At 48.1% G+C, this 18,243-nt stretch overlaps 2 protein-coding genes across 3 annotated transcripts in view; one reads left to right on the top strand and one right to left on the bottom strand.

The window, feature by feature from the left end:
- The first annotated feature begins 1,817 nt into the window (after positions 1 to 1,817).
- Positions 1,818 to 13,594, top strand: TMEM54 (transmembrane protein 54). Of its 2 annotated transcripts, none has more exons than XM_081203937.1 (6): positions 1,818 to 2,081; positions 8,738 to 8,931; positions 9,495 to 9,554; positions 10,381 to 10,569; positions 10,998 to 11,166; positions 13,110 to 13,594. In XM_081203937.1, the coding sequence occupies exons 1-6, from the start codon at positions 2,069 to 2,071 to the stop codon at positions 13,133 to 13,135; spliced, it is 651 nt and encodes a 216-aa protein (XP_081060063.1). In that variant the 5' UTR covers positions 1,818 to 2,068; the 3' UTR covers positions 13,136 to 13,594. The 2 variants fall into 2 exon arrangements, with proteins under 2 accessions (XP_081060063.1, XP_081060062.1); XM_081203936.1 differs by having other exon boundaries at positions 1,821 to 2,081; positions 10,998 to 11,132.
- HPCA (hippocalcin) overlaps positions 13,539 to 18,243 on the bottom strand; it is a 36,767-nt gene continuing 32,062 nt past the window's right edge. The window contains exon 5 of the mRNA XM_081203938.1: positions 13,539 to 17,411. Within this exon, the coding sequence (XP_081060064.1) occupies positions 17,314 to 17,411 (98 nt within the window). The 3' untranslated portion in view covers positions 13,539 to 17,313. The remainder of the gene's footprint in view (positions 17,412 to 18,243) is intronic.

The following is an 18,243-nucleotide window of genomic DNA, read 5'->3' on the forward strand; positions in this document are numbered from 1 at the left end:
GGAAGAAAGCAAGGGACATAGTTCAGTAGCAGAGCACCTGCTTGCATGCAGAAGATCCCAGGTTCAACCCATTGCATTTTCAGGTGGTGTAGGGAAATGTCCCTTGTTTGAAACCTGGAGAGCCGGTCACTGCTGACAACACTGAATTAGCTGGGCCTATATTCTGATTCCAGATAAGGCAGCTTCCTTTGTGTTCCTAAGTGGTTTGCTCTCTCTTCACTCACCTCAGTTTGAAATTGGGTAAAAGAGACATACAGACTGGGCGGACAAGTTCAGGTTCTAACAACAACAACAACAACAACAACAACAACAACAACAACAACAACAACAACAACAACAACAACAACAACAACATTTATTATTTATGCCCCGCCCACCTGGCTGGGTTTCCCCAGCCACTCTTGGCTGCTCCAAACAGAATATTAAAAACACAACAAAACATCAAACATTAAAATCTTCCCTACACAGAGCTGCCTTCAGATGTCTTCTAAAAGTCAGATAGTTGTTTATTTCCTTGACATCTGATGGGAAGGCGTTCCACAGGGCGAGTGTCACTACCAAGAAGGCCCTCTGCCTGGTATACTGGGCTGAGGCCGTTTAGGGCTTTAAAGGTCAGCACCAACACTTTGGATTGTGCTCGGAAACGTACTGGGAGCTGACAAAGAGAAGTCTTCAACCAAGCCTTTGGCTGATAAACATACTATATCCGTTTAAATGGGGATTTGGGGGGGGAGGTATTGGGTTGTTTTTGTTTTTATTATGTATTTTGTGTTTTTATCTTGTATTTTTATGCTGTGAAGTGCCCTGAGATCTCCAGATGGAGGGTGATATAAAATTAGATAGATAGCCAGTCAGCCAGCTTTAGGAAATTACCAGAGCACACTTGCTGTTGGTGGTATGGCTCACGTTGCCTTAGAAGAGCACCAGATGTTTGTGCGCCTGCGCGCCTGCTTGCTCCTTGCCCTTCCTGTATCTCTTGGTAAACATATTAACTTTTAACAGATATTATTTTCAAATGTTTTACAACAAACAAAGGGAAAGAGCAGTAAATACGCAGTTTCCTCTGAGCACAGTTGCATATATACAGTATGTGAAATTGGGGGGGGGGGGCAATCAGAACATGCAGAAAACGAAATGCGCAAGGTGCTACAATAACTCAATTGCATGAATCCTCTCAAAGAAATTCTGACTCTAAAGCACTTCTGGAAGTTGGAAAGTGGGCACTATGGTCTGGCTTTCCAGAGCGTGTGAGGAATGGGACCAAGTGGCTTCTGTGAGAGCAGTGCTGGCTGCATAGTCTACCATAAGAACTACAAATTGCTGTGTGTGTATTTTTGTCTGGCAAATGGTGGTGGCACTACAGCAAAGTGAATCCAAGAAGCCAACGGCCCTAAGAATAGACATGCAGAAAGATTGTTGTGCACCTGACTCGGCTGCCTTCGAATTTGTGACATCCGGAATTGCAAGTTTGGGCACCTTGAAATGCAGGGCTGATCAAAAGATATTCAAGTTACTGCTCTGGAATGACACTCCTGATTCTATTTTGGAATGCACATGAGCCACATTTTCTGTCTCAAATGTTTTGCAGCTGAGAGGAAGAGAAATAAATACCAAAACTCTTGCAGTGAAAAGCATGCAGAGGGGGCAGGGTGGGAAGTTTAGATCAGACAAGCCACTGGAGTCTGAGCATGTCAAGTCAAGCTGACATACCTGGGGAGCAAGTCAGGAAGGCTGGAGCAAGGAACTCCAGAGTGGGTGGGGTTTGGGAGGTGAATCACATTTCCTGCGGGAAGGAGAAGGTGGAGTTTGGCCCTTTGTTCTAGAGCCTGGAGAGCTGGTCAAACAGGAAGAGCTGATTTCAAATTGCAGTTGTAGGGCTGGAGGAGGAGGAGGAGGGTTGATGCTGAGAGGCAGGCGGCACCAGAAGAAGCGCGAAATAGGTGGATGGTCAAGAAGTGCCAAGGCAGCTGCAGCTGCAACAAGGCCAGCTCCCAGGTGCTCTGCAGAGACAACGAGAACAGAGGACTTTAACTCATGTATTTTGATGGCCTGATCCCAAACTGCAAAGATGTGTCGGCTGGGTGAGTTGGCTCCTCTCCAAAGTCAAAGGCAAGCGGGGCAGGGCAGACTCTTGGTACTTCCCTTCCTAGAAAGGTGTCAGTACCTTCAGGCTTCCTTGCAACAGTGCCAAGTGTCCCACGATGCAACCAAACACAGCTTAAGAGGTTTGGCTCAGCGTCTTCAATGGCAGCCAACCTGGTCACCCTCTGGCTAGTGGATTACAGCTCCTATTAGTGTCAGTCAGCAAGGCTGTGCTGGTCCTGGGACTGATGGGAGTTGCAGCCCAAAACATCTGGAGGGCACAAAGTTGGTGAAGGCTGTTCTGTGGCATCCAAAAGGATCCTGGGTTTCAGTAGTATATGAGGTCAAGGCACAGTGTTTGAGAAAGTGATTTGCCTAAGGCTGGCTAGTAGAATAAAAATGGAACTCCTATTTTCTTCTTAAGCTCTTGGTGGTTTTTGTTCTTTAAAAACAGCTTTAGTTAGAACCATCAACACACATGAGACTTTACAAATTTTCATAATTCCCCCCCTGCCCAAAAGGCAGGCACCTGTGCCTAAGGTTCTTAAGTGAAATGTTGACAAGTGAAGAAAACAGGGAGGAAGACTGTGCGCCCTGGGAAATCACCTGTCTACAAAGATGATTTCCAGAACAGATTCTTGAGAAGTACCTGCCCACACCGGTTACAACATTGACCTGCAAGAGCAAAAACGGGAGTCTAAACCACTAGCACGCTGAATGTCCTTTAAAATTTTACCTTCTCCTTCCTCCCCCCACCCAAAAACCCTACTTGCAGCCTGTAGACTTTGGGATGTTCTAGCAGGAAGATGACCTTGATTGCTGTTTGCTGTTTAACGAGTGGTTAATCTTTAAAGACACAGACTTGTTTTCCAAAGGAAATGCCACCTTGCTGGGACTTCCTTATGGAGCCTGAGTCAACATGCCTGAATGTTCTTCATAAACCCTTGATCCAATGGTGTGAAATTTTCCCTCTGAAAAGGTGTCTGTCTCCCCACTTCCTCTCTCTGTCTCTGTCTCTCTGCCTTGATCTGTGGAAGGTGGCTCTGCATCTTTCTGTTCTGCAACACAGTTGTGGTAAAGAGGATCTTGCCCCACGAACAGCCACTGAGGTTCCTTCACTTCCTTTCTAGAAGGGAAGTTGTGCCTTTTGTCAGGCTGTGGCAGGGGACTCCCAGCTGCCACCTGACAGCCCGACCCAGTGGTTTTTCAACCTTAGATTCCCAGATATTGTTCAGTGCCAACTCATATCATCCCATTGGCTTTGGGGGCTGGGGCTGATGGGAGTCCAACAGTGTCTTGGCACCCAAGATTGAACAACATTGGCCTAGCTCAGTGTTTCCCAACCTTTTTTGGGCAAAGGCACACTTGTTTGATGAAAAAAATCTCGAGGCACACCACCATTACAGCCCCGTGACGTCAGCGCGCAGCGTCACGCCGGGAGGGACGCACGAAAGTGTAAGTTTCAATTTTTTTCCCTCCCCCTTGCCGGGGAACCTCCAAGCTTTGGGGGTGGGAGGAGGCAGCAAAGCGAGGCAGGAAGGAGAGCGCGGCTTGGCTGGGTGAGCTTTGGCAGGGGCAGGGAATGAGAGCCGCGAAGCGGGCGCTGCGGACGGAGGCGCTGCCCGCCGAGCTCGCAGGCAGCCAGGCAGGCAGACGGCGAGAGCCCTGCGCTGGGTGGCCTCTCCTCGCCGCCGCCGCCCCGCCTCTCGCCGCCCGACTCGCCCGCCTCCCTCCAGGCAACATCTCGCGGCACACCAGGCAACATCTCGCGGCACACTAGTGTGCCGCGGAACAGTGGTTGGGAAACACTGGCCTAGCTTACAGTTACGCCTCTGAGAGACCTTCCCTGTGCCCTAGTCCAAAGAGCAATAAAGTATGCACACAGTGCAAATACTGTATAGGTGCAGATAAGCACCACAGGGGAATATTGAGAATGATTCCAAACTTGTTCCTGCATCTGAGTTAGGTTAACTTGCCTTCCTAACTATTGACTCTTGTAACTGTTAACCTATTGTGTTGCTCCTTCCCTCCCCATATCCAGCATTTTTCAGTAAATGAAATGTCTATCATTCTGTATATTGGGCACTACACCAGCAATCTGGCAAGATTAATGTTAATGGGCAAAGATGCAGTGGGGCTGGAAATAGAAAAGGTGTAATTTTTCGGTACAATTTATATATCTTTGCATGTGGTAGTACATTGTGTATCTTGATTTATAGTCTCATTTCTGTCCTGTCCTTCTCCAAACATATAATGAAAGTACAAAGTCACCATAAGAAAGCAAATAGTGTGATAAATCAGCAAAAAGTGGGTCCCCTAAAACCTGTTCTATGGCCTTACAGGAATTTTTAAAAAACTGTTTTGCCAGAAGCTTCCATCTGCCTGGCTGAGGCTTCTGGGAGTTAGCATGGTGTCACCATAGAGTCGGTCCAAGATGTAGCCATTCAATAGCCTCCTGCATCAGACCTTTGGTCCATGTAACCCAGGGCTAGGGAATCTGCAGCCCTACATAAGTTGTTGGACTACAACTCCCATCATCCCTGGCCATGCTGATAGGAGTTGGAGTCTAATATTATCTGCAGGACCCCAGGCTCTCCAACAGGAATAATAGATTTATAGAATTGGAAGGGATTTTGAGACTCATCTAGTTCAACCCCATGCAATGCAGGAATGTTTTGCCCAATATGGGGCTTGAACCCACAACCCTGAGATTAAGAGTTTAAGGCTTTACCGACTGAGCTATAAGAACATAACACAGGAATCTGTCTTGTACTGACTCAGGCTCTTGGTCCATCTTTCTCAGTACTGGCTGCATTGACTGGCAGCAGCTGTTGGGACTGTTGGTCAGAGCAAGCAAGATCCTCCTTCCCTGGAATACTTTAAAAGGAGATGGTTTACCCTCCAATTGTTTTCATCTTGATTTTCAGGAGATATTGTATATGTCTGTGGTAACTCCAGCTGAAACACAGCACAGGCATTGTAAATCAGGAGCCTACTAAATCTGCAATGTTTTAGCTCTTTATTTAAAGTATTTATTTATATTCCATCACTTAGGGCTTTGACCTCCCAAGGTGATGTTCAATCAAAGGAGATACAATTAAAATACTTTGCAGAGGGGTTAGAAACATAAGAATCAGAATCACTGGCATTAAAATGTTGTCAAACAAAGGCAGAAGGGAACAAAATGGCCCTCATAGCTTGTTTTGAATGTGAGTGTTGAAAGGGCCTTTCGTAGTTTCTGTAGGAAGGTGGGGCCACAAGCATGGGGCCACCACCAGGAAAGCCCTATAGCCCTTGCGTCTGCCACACTAGTAAAAGTATTTTTTACTCATTTTCCTACCACACTCAGCATGTGCCTTATCCCTACCCCCAAAACAACCCCTCTCTGCCAGTGCCTTTCTTCCCTTGATCTTTTATATGTGTTTCTTCCTCCGATAACAGCTTTCCCCTCTTACCTCTTTTCTTTCTATTTCCACTCTCTCTATTTCTATCTATTTCCTCCTCGCCACTATATTGCTGCCCAGCAACTGTGTTTCTCAGATGAGGCACCACTCAGAGTGCCATTTGCCCCAGAGTTGCATTTAGCCTGTACTAGAAACAGGCCTTTTAGTGTCTGAGTTCCAGCTCTCTGGAATAAACGACCAGCTGAAATCCGGCAGGCACCTGGAGTGTTGATGTTTAGGCACCTACTGAATATCTTGTTATTTAGGAAGGCTTTCCCCCAACCATTTATGGATTATCATTTTTATATTGGATAAAATTTTTTTGCTGGTTTTGGAAGTTGTTGAATTGATTTTATTGTTTCCAAAGCTTGTGTTTTATTCTGCTTTTGTCCTGGACCCCACTTTGTTTGGCTTTAAGCTGTGAAGTGCTCTGAAAATTTGTATGAGAATAGCATTTTCAATCTTAGGCTTTTCTCTCGCTTTCTAGTTTCCTTCAGCACCTCTGACCCTTTCCAAGGAAGGAGACCTTCCTTTCTTCTTCCCCTTTGAACTTCTCTGTCTCCCAGGGACCGCCTTTACACAGCAGGAGAGGCTGGCTTTGGTCCAGCTCAAAGGCTCTGGCAGGGCAAGTGAGGAGGTCCTGAACAGGCTGGGGTGCTGCAGTCCACCTGAAAGTGGCCCAAGGCCCACAGTTTGAGGAATCCTGAGCCCCGTGCATTGAACTTGTGGTGTGTGGCTTGCCTCGTCACCGTTAAGAAAAATCTGCTTGCCTGCACATCTAGTTCCCACCAAAGGCAGATCAGAATCTGGATTGCCCACCAGTCCATGGCACTGGGTTGGTGGGCTGTACCACTCTCGTACAAGAGCAGGAGCTCATCATGACACCTCCTGCAGTCACACACACACACACACACACACACACACACCAAGGAGTGCAGGCAGCAGCTGTGCTGATCCATGGATTTAGCTATTTTATGCTCTATAGCAAGTCTGCAATGCTGTGTGTGGTTTCCTGGGAGTAAACTCCCTTAAACACAGGGGTGCTAGCTTCTGACTGGTAGGCTCAACTTGTAAAACACCTTGAACTTTAGCAAAAGACCTTCAGCGGCTTAAATGGAGCATTTAGCATTTAACTGGAAATGCAAACAACTCATCCTGGGCATGAAGTTGTAACCCCGTCAAAGAAAAGGGAAGCAGTACCCAGCCTCTACTTGGTTAGTTTCCTCATTCTCTTGACTTCCACTATGCTAAGCTCTCACAAACCTCTTTGTTTTCTTGTGAAGGTTGGTGATGTTTCCATGTTTAATATATTGATTTGTTTTTAAAAAATTCATGGCCATTTTAAAACAATTTTGTAATTTTAAAACTTGATTGTAGGTTGCCTAGAGAACTACCCTGTTTTAGGTGACTAACAAATCAAATATTGACACTAGGGAAGTGCCGTTCCTGTGCTCCTCTAGATGCCTGCTGAAAACTCCCGTTTCAGAGGACATATCCAGACCACATGGTTTTGTCACATCTGTTCTTAAATTTTTAGATTTTTTTTAGTATTGTTTTAGTTGTTTTAAGCAGTTTGTGCTTAAAAGGCAAGAACATAAGAACAGCCTGCTGGATCAGGCCAATGGCCCATCTAGTCCAGCATCCTGTTCTCACAGGGGCCGACCAGATCCTCAATAGGAAGTCCACAAGCAGAACCTGAGAGCAACAGCAACACTCCTCTCCTGTGCTTTCCAGCAGCTGATATTCAGAGGCATAACGCTGCTGACTGTAGAGGCAGAGCACAGCCATGGAGACCCCTCTCCTCCATGAATTAACTAATCTTCTTTTAAAGCCATCCAAGTTTGTGGCCATCCCTGCCTCCTGTGGGAGCAAGTTCCATGGTTTAATTATGAGCTGCATGAAGTACAGCTGTCTTTTATCTGTCCTGAATCTTCCAACATTCAGCTTCAATTAAATGTTTTTATTTATTTTTAAAAGTATTTTTTTATTACTGAAGTGTTTGCCACCCTGAGCTCCTTTGGAAGGACAGGGTTTAATAAAATAAGTTGATAATAAATCTTGAAAGCCTCATTATCTGCTTGCCAGAGCAAGGAAAAACTGTCAATTGCTCTGGCCCTCTGGCAGATGACAACATTGCAGAGAAAGGAGAGGAAGAAAGCAATGGGCTTTAGCGACATCCAGTTTCACATATATTTCACCTTATTTGGAGGTCTAAGCTGGCAGTGACCGAGCAGGAACAAGCTCTTGGGATCACTTCAGGAAAACTTGGTGAAAATGTTGTAGCACATGGAAGCCTGGGGGTGGGGTGTGTGGAAGGGAAATTCCATTCTAGGGATTCTTAGGAAAGGATCAACATAAAACTGCCACGTTACATCAACTCACGTGATGTTTTTATACAAATCTGTGGCACAGCCACACTTGGTGTCTTCCATGTATATAGTTCTGTGACCTTTCAAAAGGGATACTGGAGAATTGGGGAAGGGGCAGAAAAGGACAACAAAGGCAGCTATCAAGCAGCTGAAATAAATTTCCCTCCCTATGTGGGAAGATTATGATGTTTGGGACCTGAACTTTCTAAACTAAAGTTTAGAGCAGGGGTCGGCAAACTAAGGCCTGGGGGCCGGATGCTTTCTCTAGGCGGGGAGGAAGCCCATTACGTGCCACCGCTGCCAACCCTTCAGCGAATGAGGCAGGCAGCAAACCAAGAAGGTGGCTGGGTTGTGTGAGTGTGTGTGGTGGAGGAGGAGGACTACTTGTCCCCCTCTCAGTGTGCATAGCAATTTGGTTTTTTAAAAGATAAATAGATGATAGATAGATAGATAGATGATAGATAGATAGATAGATAGATAGATAGATAGATAGATAGATAGATGATAGATAATCCAGCCCTCCACAAGCTCTGAGGGACAGTGGACCGGCCCCCTGCATAAAAAATTTGCTGACCCCTGGTTTGGAGAAAGGGTAAGTACTGGCGTGGGGAGGGAGACATGATGCCTGGCATGGAAAGGGGGAGGTTTTTAAAATTTCTAACTAGCTTGTTTTTATTGTGCTCCCAATGGGAGGAAGGGCAGGGCAATAAGGATGAAATAAATAATAATTTTCCTCTGGCTTTGTTTTACTTTGCAACATTCCATGCTCTGCGTCTAGGTGAGACAGTGGCTTGTGAGCCAGACTCAGTCCTGGAAGAAAGACCTCGCCTTCCTCTCTTTCAGGTCACCTTGACTCCAGCAGCGCCCAGAAGCTCTTGATGAAAACAGGACTCATCCTGATAGTCATTGGCCACCTAAACTTCATCACCAGCGCTCTGGTCCATGGGACGGTGCTGCGGCACATTGCCAACCCGCATGACACCATTTCCCTGCAGTACGCCATCTCCAACATTGTGACCGTGATCTCTGCCATCTTGGTACGCCTTTCCTTGCAGGGTCTTGGCTGGAGGAGGGAAGACTGACGTGCCTTCTCAGGGCCAGCTCTGCAAAGGCAGAGAGGGTGCCCTTGAAGTTCTAGGAAATGAACTAAATGTGCTCCAGTTTGGGGTATGGTTGGCAGAGAGCAATTAAAAGTTGTAGTAGTAGTATCTTGCAGTGTAGTCCGCCAATGGTGTAGCTGAATCAACCCCTTTTCTCACTTCCATACAAATAAATGGTTGCTGTTCACTCTTATGGTGGGGGAAATTATGTGCTTTTAAGGTAGGGAACCTGTGTTCTGTTTGAGGTTGGGGGCTTCTGGTCTACTGTGGGAATGGCTAGAGCCAAAATTGGGGGAGCACTCCTTTTTGCCCTCTTCTTTAGTCCCCCACGTGCAAATAGATGGTGCAAAGTTCTCAAATGTGCTTTATTCGCACATATGGCCCCTTGAATGCACCATTTGGATTTTGGGGATTTGGCTTCCCACACGTACAGCCCAGCTTGTAACCTTGTAAAACTCTTTGCGGTGTGTTATTTCCTGTCGTCTGTCACCCCTTTGCAGACAATATCCTGCGGAATAGCAGCAATTGTGCTCTCCAGATATGTATCCCGGAAATCACTGGTAAGAAACCCCTCTCTTGGAGCAGAGGCATCTCCCTTAAGAGGCGGGTCATGTTTCTGAGTGGAGGAGCCCTTCAAGGCTCTTAGTTACACCCAGCTGTTTATCCAAGCCTTGACCTTCAGGCAGGAGACCCTCTTTTTCATGAGACCCACCCCCAGCTAAGTACTCTCCTATCTTAAGTTACTGTCAGCTCAGCTGCCTGCCCCACCCAGGAGATGAGATGATGGCGTGGAAAGTTTGATAGCTTCAGAAGTTGTAAAATATCCTCACTGGCTGCAGCTCAAGAATCGGGGGAGTAAAGAGCCCCACCCAAGAACGATTGGTTTCCACATTGCTACCTTGCAATCTATTTGACTTCTTCTTGGGCTGCTCCAGGAGCGGGGGGACGGGGGATGGGACCCGCTTTCTGGGATGGTGGCTGTGCCAATTTCGGTGTGGGGATGCTTGGCTTGGGAAGGGGATGGGCATAGAAGCCAGGCTGCAGGTTTTGAGGTGTGCCACGTTTAATGCCTGGCATTTCAATTTGGCTTTGAGAGAGTGGTGATTAAGCTGTCCACAAATCTTTAGAAATATATAAATGAATGAAGGGATACCAGAGCCCAAACACAACAGTGAAAGAAACACTTTGCATGTTCCTGGGAGTTTGTGGGTGTCCAAGAAACCTGAGCTCTATGCTCAGCTCCCAGATGATGCACCCCGACCTTAGAGCGTCCTTTCCCATGGTCACTTTGGGTGGGATTTGGACCCCTTGCTCTCTGCTGCAGCAAGGCATGTGTGCCTGGCCTATTTGACCAGCAGACCCACCACTGTGTTCTCTCCATTGCAGAGATGGGCGGTTTTCTCCCTCAGCATCAGCAGTGCCCTCCTCTCGTTGTTCTGCTCAGTGGGGCTGGCCGTCGCCATCGTTTACACATTCATCAATAACGGGCGATCCCTCCTGGCTCGTTGCACCTTTGCCAACGTGGATATCATCCAGATTGCACACGAGTGCCCTTTTGACCCCACCCGGGTCTATGTAAGTCTACCAAGTGGGCTCCTGCCATGAAGGAGCTCTTGGAAGAAGCAATAGGAGAGGTGCTAAGATGGAGGGGGCGGGATTATAAAAGGCTTCTAGTGTAACGTTAGGGTTCTAGCATGGTTTAGTTCTTAACCTCTGGGGACCCTTTAATGCTGTTCCTTTTTCCTGCTGAGGATCCTCTGCAGTTTGCAGCAGTCTCTAGAGTCCATGCACACTCATTCAGCTAATGCAAGACCTTAGCTGGGTCATCTCTGGCGTTTCCTTGTGGGATTGTGATATACTCTGGCTCTGGATTGCATGGGTTGATTGCAAATGCTGCATTAGGTGATCCAGAGGTCCTGCCTTCATGGTTCTATGAGGCATTGGCTTTTGACTCCAAAAATGTGAAGCCTCCCCCCCATGCCCTCTTTCCTCCCTCCCCACAGAGCTCTGCTTTGGTCCTTTGGAGCATCTCCTTCCTCCTGGATGCCATAGAGATCATCTTCAGCATCCGATGCTTCCTGATCACCCTTGCGCTCCTGAATCTGAGGCTGTGTCACAGGCGGACACGCAAGAAGAAGGTACAAATCTCCTTGCACCACCCTCCTGATTCAGGTTCTTGTCTCCTTTGATCATGTACTTTGCAGAAGGGTTTGCTTTGTGATTCCCCCACTCAACCACCACTCCCAAATTCTGATAGCTCCTTGCACCTCCAGATGTTGCTGGATTGTTGGCTAAGGTGGGCTGATGACAGTCCAGTAGCATCTGGAGGGCCAGAGGTGCCCCACCTGTGTAATAAAACAAATAAATTAGAGGCAGGATCTAAGATCTGAGACTGAGGGAGGCAGGTGAAGATCATGTTGGGGACTGCTCTAGCCGGACTGTCCCCTTCCCCACCCAACTTTATATGTAATATCATTTGTTTTAACCCTTTTAACCTCACAGGGTGCCTTGGCAGAAAGGCAGTATAATAAATGCAATGAATAAGCAAATAAATGTGTCAGGGAACATCTGTGGCCCTCCAGGGTTTGCTGGGCCCCACCAATTCTAACCCTAACCCACTAGCCTCGTTGGCTGCTGGGAGTCTACCGGCCCCTCTGGTTATGTCAGTTGCCTGCTTCCATTCTTCACATTTGCCTTTGCCAGCTTGGAAGCCTTCCAGATGTTTCGGACTACAGTTCCCCATCAGCCCCAGTGATGGTGGCTGTGCTGCCTAAAGCTGATAAGCTGAGATTCAGAACATATAGAGGGCGCCGAGTTAACAGTGGCAGCTTCAGATGGTAGGCAAATGGTCTGCAGAGCCTTTACTCTGCAAACTGAAAGCAATTCCGCAGGGCAGCCGAGGCTCTTAATGCTGGCCTTCTCCTCTGATGCAGCTGGGACCCTGAAACTTCTGGATCCAATTACGCCTGTCAGAATCTTGTCAAATATTCAAATTCAAGCCCTCTGGGGCCTTTGAACCACCTCTGAATAATTTGGCCAGTGTCAAATAATTAGCAATTTGCAACTCATTGGGTAAATTTGCATCTTGTTAATTCTGGCCGTACCTAATTTGCAATATACCTGCCAATAACAGAACCTTTCTATCATTTGTGCATCAGTGTGTCTGTGTGCCAGCTCCATATACACCACCCGGACAGTGACACTGTGACCTGATTTGGCACATAAGAAGAGCCTGGCTGCTGGATCTGGCCAAAGAGGGCCCATCCTGCCTCTTCTGGGGAGCCCACAAAGCAGTGCCTGACTGCTGTGATTCCCAGCAACTGATTTAGCACAACTGCATCTTATGCACATTTAAATTGCATTATTTCAAGCACACATGGTTGAAGGTCAGCTGGCTGAAGTCCCACAAGTGAAATGCAGGAATGGCAGTGTTTTTAAGCTTTCCGTCTTGCTGCCAGGGGGCGGGGGCGGCACAAGACCCTCTTGGTGGGCCTTTTTGGGGACGCTCTTGCAGTGCTGTCCCAAGTTCCTGCAAGATCTTGCAGAAGTATCCCTATCATTCTGGAGCTGGTGTCCTGAGTGAGTCTTGCCCTGCAATCAAGGCAAAGGGCTTAAAAGCTCTTTTTGCATGGGGAAACAGTGGCAGAAAAGGAAGCACCTTCAACTGACCCCAGAAGAGCTGTTTGAATACGAGATAGTGGCAAATCACAGACATCTGTGGTGACCTAGCTGCCATATTTACTCTGATGAATGCCAATGGGATCTGTTCCAAACGCTCATTAAAGTTTTAATCAAAGGAATGTGGTCCAATCATCTAGATGTCTGTTATCTACAGACTGCACCCCCGACCCATGAACAACTGGTTAACTGTCAAGACAAGTGAGCTTCCTGATCTGATGAACTCCTCCTGCCCCCTTGCCCAGTTTGCCATGTGATGACTGTTCCCTCATGTGACAAGCTTGAGTATTTACCCCCTCGGTGAGCAATTGTTTTCTGTGAGATTTCCCTTGTGTGGTTAAAAAACAGCAACACGTTAATTCTGAGAAACAGAAATGACCTTGAAGTGGCTTTGCTGCATTTGGACTATTGTTAATTCCGGCCTTTTTGATTTATAGGTCTCCCTGCAGATTGTCATGCCTGAGACCAGAGAAAGCTGCGAGGGCCACAATCTCCTGAGGTTGGACCGCATGGAGACGGCGCGGCTCTAGAGGCCAGTTGTTGCCGCTGCCCAGATTGCGGCTGCTCTTGCAGTGTCATCTGGTGGCTTCCTCTGCTTCGTGGTCCAGCCTCGCTCCAGTCTGCATGGACGTGGCCCCTCGTGCTCCTCTCCGCAGTGGGCGGTGCCCAAAGCTTAGCAACTGGGATCCAGAAGCGGGAGAACAGTGGCCTCCCTCGAGGCCCAAACCTTTTACTGCTCTGATTAGCACTCTGGTGCTTTGTGCTGAGAAATCGACCCCAAGCGCTCCTCTCCTCCAGAAGGAAGGGAGCTGCCGGGCCCACGTGGCTCCCGTGAGCATCTGAAATGACTCTGCGGGCCATTGCACTGAGACAAAAAAAACCCTTTTATTTTTGAAGCTATTAAAAACAAACAAAGCCTGTGGTTCCCTTCCCCCTCCCGCTTCCTGCATGCACTCCTGTGATGGATGGATGAAGGACGGATGCTTCCACTTCTGCAATGGGGTGGAGCTGGGTTCTTCTCCAGAGCGGAGGGGTGGCAATACTCTCAGCCATTTCTGAGGTAGAAAGGGGGACTGGAGCTCTGTCGTGAGCAAACAACCCGCTTTGAAGGAGGGTGGTGGGTGGCATGGCATTGATCAACGAATGCTTCCTTGGACTAATTGGGGGGACAAATTTTGACTGGAGGGACTGAAATTCTTGGAAGCTATTTTGCATTAATTTAGAAGGCAGTGGAAACGGATCTATGGAAGACGGCCTTTTCCTTCTAAGAAGGCATTTGGTAGCATTTGTTTGTGAAATTGTAAATTAAACTGACACTGCCTTCAGTATGTTAGAAGGGCCATCTGCATTGAAGATTTGGGAAATTTAAATTTAATGCATTAATTTAACCATTGATGAGTTAAGAGGCAGCTAATTAATCGGCTAAACAAGTTGTACATCAGTCTCTGCCAACCTTGTGCCCTCTATGTTTTGGATTATAACTTCCATCAGCCTCAGCATCATATGGTTGCATGAAGCTGGAGCTGATGGGAGTTGTAGTCCAAAACATCTGGAGTGCACCAGGTTGGCAGAGGCCATGGCAAACGGTGCCAAACCTCACCACCTTCTGCCCCACTGGCCATTTCCTCTTGCCTCACAGCGCCTTCTGCTTCTTCTCCAGCCTTGGGGTCAATTGCAAAGGGCACTATCTCTCAGGGCTGCTCTGAATGCCAACCCCCAATTTTAGCTTCCTACTATTCATCCACACAGAACGGCATAAAACATTCCATCACATCTTGGATAGTAGAGCTGGACAGCAAGCTTGTGATGACGCCCTCCATTTCAGAAACAGTTGTGTGGGCTGTACCATTCACTGTATTTGACTGGGATGCCTTCACATTTCCTCACCCAGTTAATCCTGCTTGCCACGCATCCCAACCTACTGCTAAAGTTCTAAGCCCATGTCCACTGAGCCCCCTCCCTACCAATTGCAAATACTCACTGAAATAGCAGGGCAGGGAAGAATGGACTTCAGTGCACACGTGGCAGGTGGAGTCTAAAACTGTTGTCTGGGCATGCTCTATGCTTCTAGAGATGGGTGGGTTAACAAAAAGGCATTCCAGAGCCGGAAGACCATTGGGTTGAGTGGTCTGGGGGGAGCAGACTGATTCATTAGTGGGTAGGCTGGGATTCATCTGGGCAAACCATACCTGCTGCCTCTCCCCATGGTGTCTCCTGCAGCCACACCCTGAGAACCCCAGCCTTCATTTAACGTGGACTTTCAGCTCTTGGTAATTGTTACTCCCTGCTTGCCCTCCCCAAGAGCAGAAATAAAAGCCCAACTCCATAGAAGCAGAAATGTGGGTGGGTGTTCACTAGGCACATGTATGCAAAGGAACATATTTTGATTGCCTGGTTCCAGGTTTCCCATTTATTTATTTGCAAAGCACACACCCATGGGTTGTGTGGCCAAGCCCTATGTGGTTCTTGGCTGGGAAGGGAGGCAGCCAGATCTGGCCAGCCTGCACAGGTAGTAGCCCAGCTGCCTGCTTCTGATCTCTCACCCACAATGCAGCAGCAGGGACTGCCTCGCTGAAGCTCAGTGTGGGGCCTGGCGCCCCCACATGGTGAAACATGCAACATGGACAACGTGTCTGTTTATTGAAGCCTCAGTACTCTCTTATTAGTGCTAGCTGAATCTGAGCCATCCATGTGTATCAAATTGTATAGTTGGAAGGGAATCTTGAGGTCCATCTAGTCCAACCCCCTGCAACACAGGAATATGCAGCTGTCCCAAACAGGGATTGAACCTGCAACCTTGGCATTATCAGCACCAGACTCTTAACCAACTGAGCATATGGATACCCTGGGTCAAATCTCACACCCATTCGGTGGTCTTAGCTGAGTCATTGCTCTCTCACAGCCTTCAATCTGTAATACAGATTGTCCTACTTTACAAGGATGGTGGTGAAGGATTAACTGGTTGTGCTCAAGAGGAAATTGAGGACGTTTTTATCTGCCCAGGCCATTGGATGGGGGTAGGCACTGGAGTTGTATGACTGGGGTTTATTATTATTATTTTTGTACACTGGATATTGTTGTGTTTTTATGTTGATAACTGACTGCCTTGGACATCTTTCAGAGAGGGAGATGGGATATAAATAAAACTGATAAATAAACTGATAAATAAACTACAGACATGTGAAAGTGCTGAAGGGATGTGAATGCTTAACCTTGGCTGTTGAGGGGTTGGCTTCTGTAGCTGTTCCTCTATGGACAGCCTTGAGACCCGAGGAGTCCCTTGCAGATTTTCAGGGTCCGATGGAGGGGCTCTCCCCTACTGCACCAGGTGCTCTAAGGTGTGCCCCCTGAGACAACAAATGTGGGAAGGCTTAAGGAAGGGGGCTTGGGCTATTCCTTTCAGTGGCGCTTGAAACAGAGGTCAAGGATGACGCTCTGTCCTTCCTGAAACAAACACGCAAGGAAGGTGTGGGTTACGAATGAACCACCTAAATAAATTGTCCTACATGCTGTCAATGTGTGATTCCTTCTCAGGTTCTTTCTATGTTGATCTGCGGGCCCCTGAAGGCCATCGAGGCCCAGCACCTTTCAGTGAGACAGGATTGTTTGCGTTCAAGCACCCTTGAAAAGTGTGAGACTGCTCCATGTGAATCAGACAACAACCAGGGTTTGCATGTAGTGTAGGCGAAAAATACTAGCTCTATACTGGAAAGAGATGCTCCTAAATGATGCGAACGTGTATATTTGTGCTTATATTACATTGGCCTGTGCCAACCTGGTGCCTGCCGGATGTATTGGGTGACAACGCCCAACAGCTCCAGCCAACAGGTGCTGGCTGGGGCTGATGGGAATTGTAGTCCGATACATCTGGTGGGAACCAGGTGCGCAACGGCTGTTCTATACGTAATATATTCTCCTAGCCAGGGTCGAGAAGCCAACAGCTACACAGAGTACTGAGCAAATGACCACTGCTAGTCCTGCTCATTGTCCCATCGTATCTTTTAACATCTCCCCCCCCCCACCATCTCCTCCTTCCTTCTGAGATTTCATTCAGTTTCCCAAGAGTCTCCCTTGGCAGCCCCAAATCCTAGAGGGCTTGCTTTACAGAAAGAGACAGTGCAAGGTTCTCAGGAGGCTGAACTGGACCCCAGGCAGCATATTCTGCTCCTGTAATTAAAGACGTACAAACACACACACACACATGCAGTCACAGTTATAGTGCATCACAAGCAGCAGTCAGGTGTGGAAAACAGTTTGCAAAACCCAAATGCCAACACCTCAGGAAATGAGCTGGCCTGTGTGCTCCACCTTCTTGCTGCCACTGTCCTGACCATGCAGGAGCCCCCACCCCCACATCAGTGTCACATTCACACACAACTACAGTGTTCAGGGGAGGGGGAGAGAGGAAACCTGTGAGTCAGAAGACAGAAATACGTCGGCAGTGCCGTTTGCCTCCTTGGGGACATGTCCGTTACCCCAAGGGGAGAACTGGGAAGCTGGTCACCTCCTTGGGGGAGGGGAGAGACCGTGAGCCAAGTGAGGTGGTGGTGGTGGTGCCGCCTCCGCTTCCGAAAGCCGCCTTGTCCTGCCGCTGCTGCTGCTGCTGCTGCTGCTGCACAGGGAAGACAGGGCGGGGAGCGCTCAGAACTGGGAGGCGCTGCTGGGGTCACACTGCAGCAGCCTCACAATGGAAGGATCACTCTTTGCGCCCTTGATGAACTCTTCCAGGGACAGTTTGCCTGGGGAGGAAAGACAGGGGAGAGCAAAATGAACACGCCGTCCAGAAGGGAGCCTAGAACGTCACAGGCTCAGGACTGGTTGCGGCAGACCAGGGATCAGGGCCCATACCTGACACACACCTGTGCGTGGCATGGGACTCCCAGAAGCCCCACCTTTTATGGGATTCCCTGAGATCAAAGATTTGCCATGTCCAATTTGTCCAACCCAGTGCGTAGTTAACAACCTTTCTCTTCAGGCTACCTTTTCATCTTTCAGCATCACAAGGAGCACATGGAGGTTTCCTGTCACCTCTCCCCTTGTTTTACTGTTTATTACCCTACCTCTTCCCCATGGCAAGACTCCAAGGTCAGCCAGTGACCACACCTGAGCACCTGCTTAGCTTCCCTTAGGCTGCTGCATTATATGTATATGTAGGGTCCAGAGCTATCCATCTATCCATCCATCTCACAGCTGCACTCGCATCGGTTGATGGGAGTTGTTGTCCAAACCATCTAGACTGGTTGTTCCCAAGTGGCAACCACCTTGCAGTTGAGTTAGCAGGAAGAGATCTTCCTTCTCCAGGGCTTCAGACCAGGGGGAATTCCCCAATCCTACACAGAGATGCGTTTGGGGATTGAACCTAGGACCTTCTGCATGCAAAGCAGATGCTAAAACCTGTCCTTGCAGCAGGAAGGCGTCTTGGCTTTCCTTCCCTGCCTCCCACCACTTTTGACCTCCAGCTTTGCCAAATCACTGTGTGGGTCATCCTCCTGTCACTCTCCCCGCCCCCCCGCCCCAACTGATATATTTAATCAGCATGCCTGCCTTTCCATCTAAGAGCTCTGGATTTAA

Source organism: Podarcis bocagei (assembly GCF_964188305.1).
Source record: "Podarcis bocagei genome assembly, chromosome: 7".
In the NCBI taxonomy this organism is placed as follows: domain Eukaryota; kingdom Metazoa; phylum Chordata; class Lepidosauria; order Squamata; family Lacertidae; genus Podarcis; species Podarcis bocagei.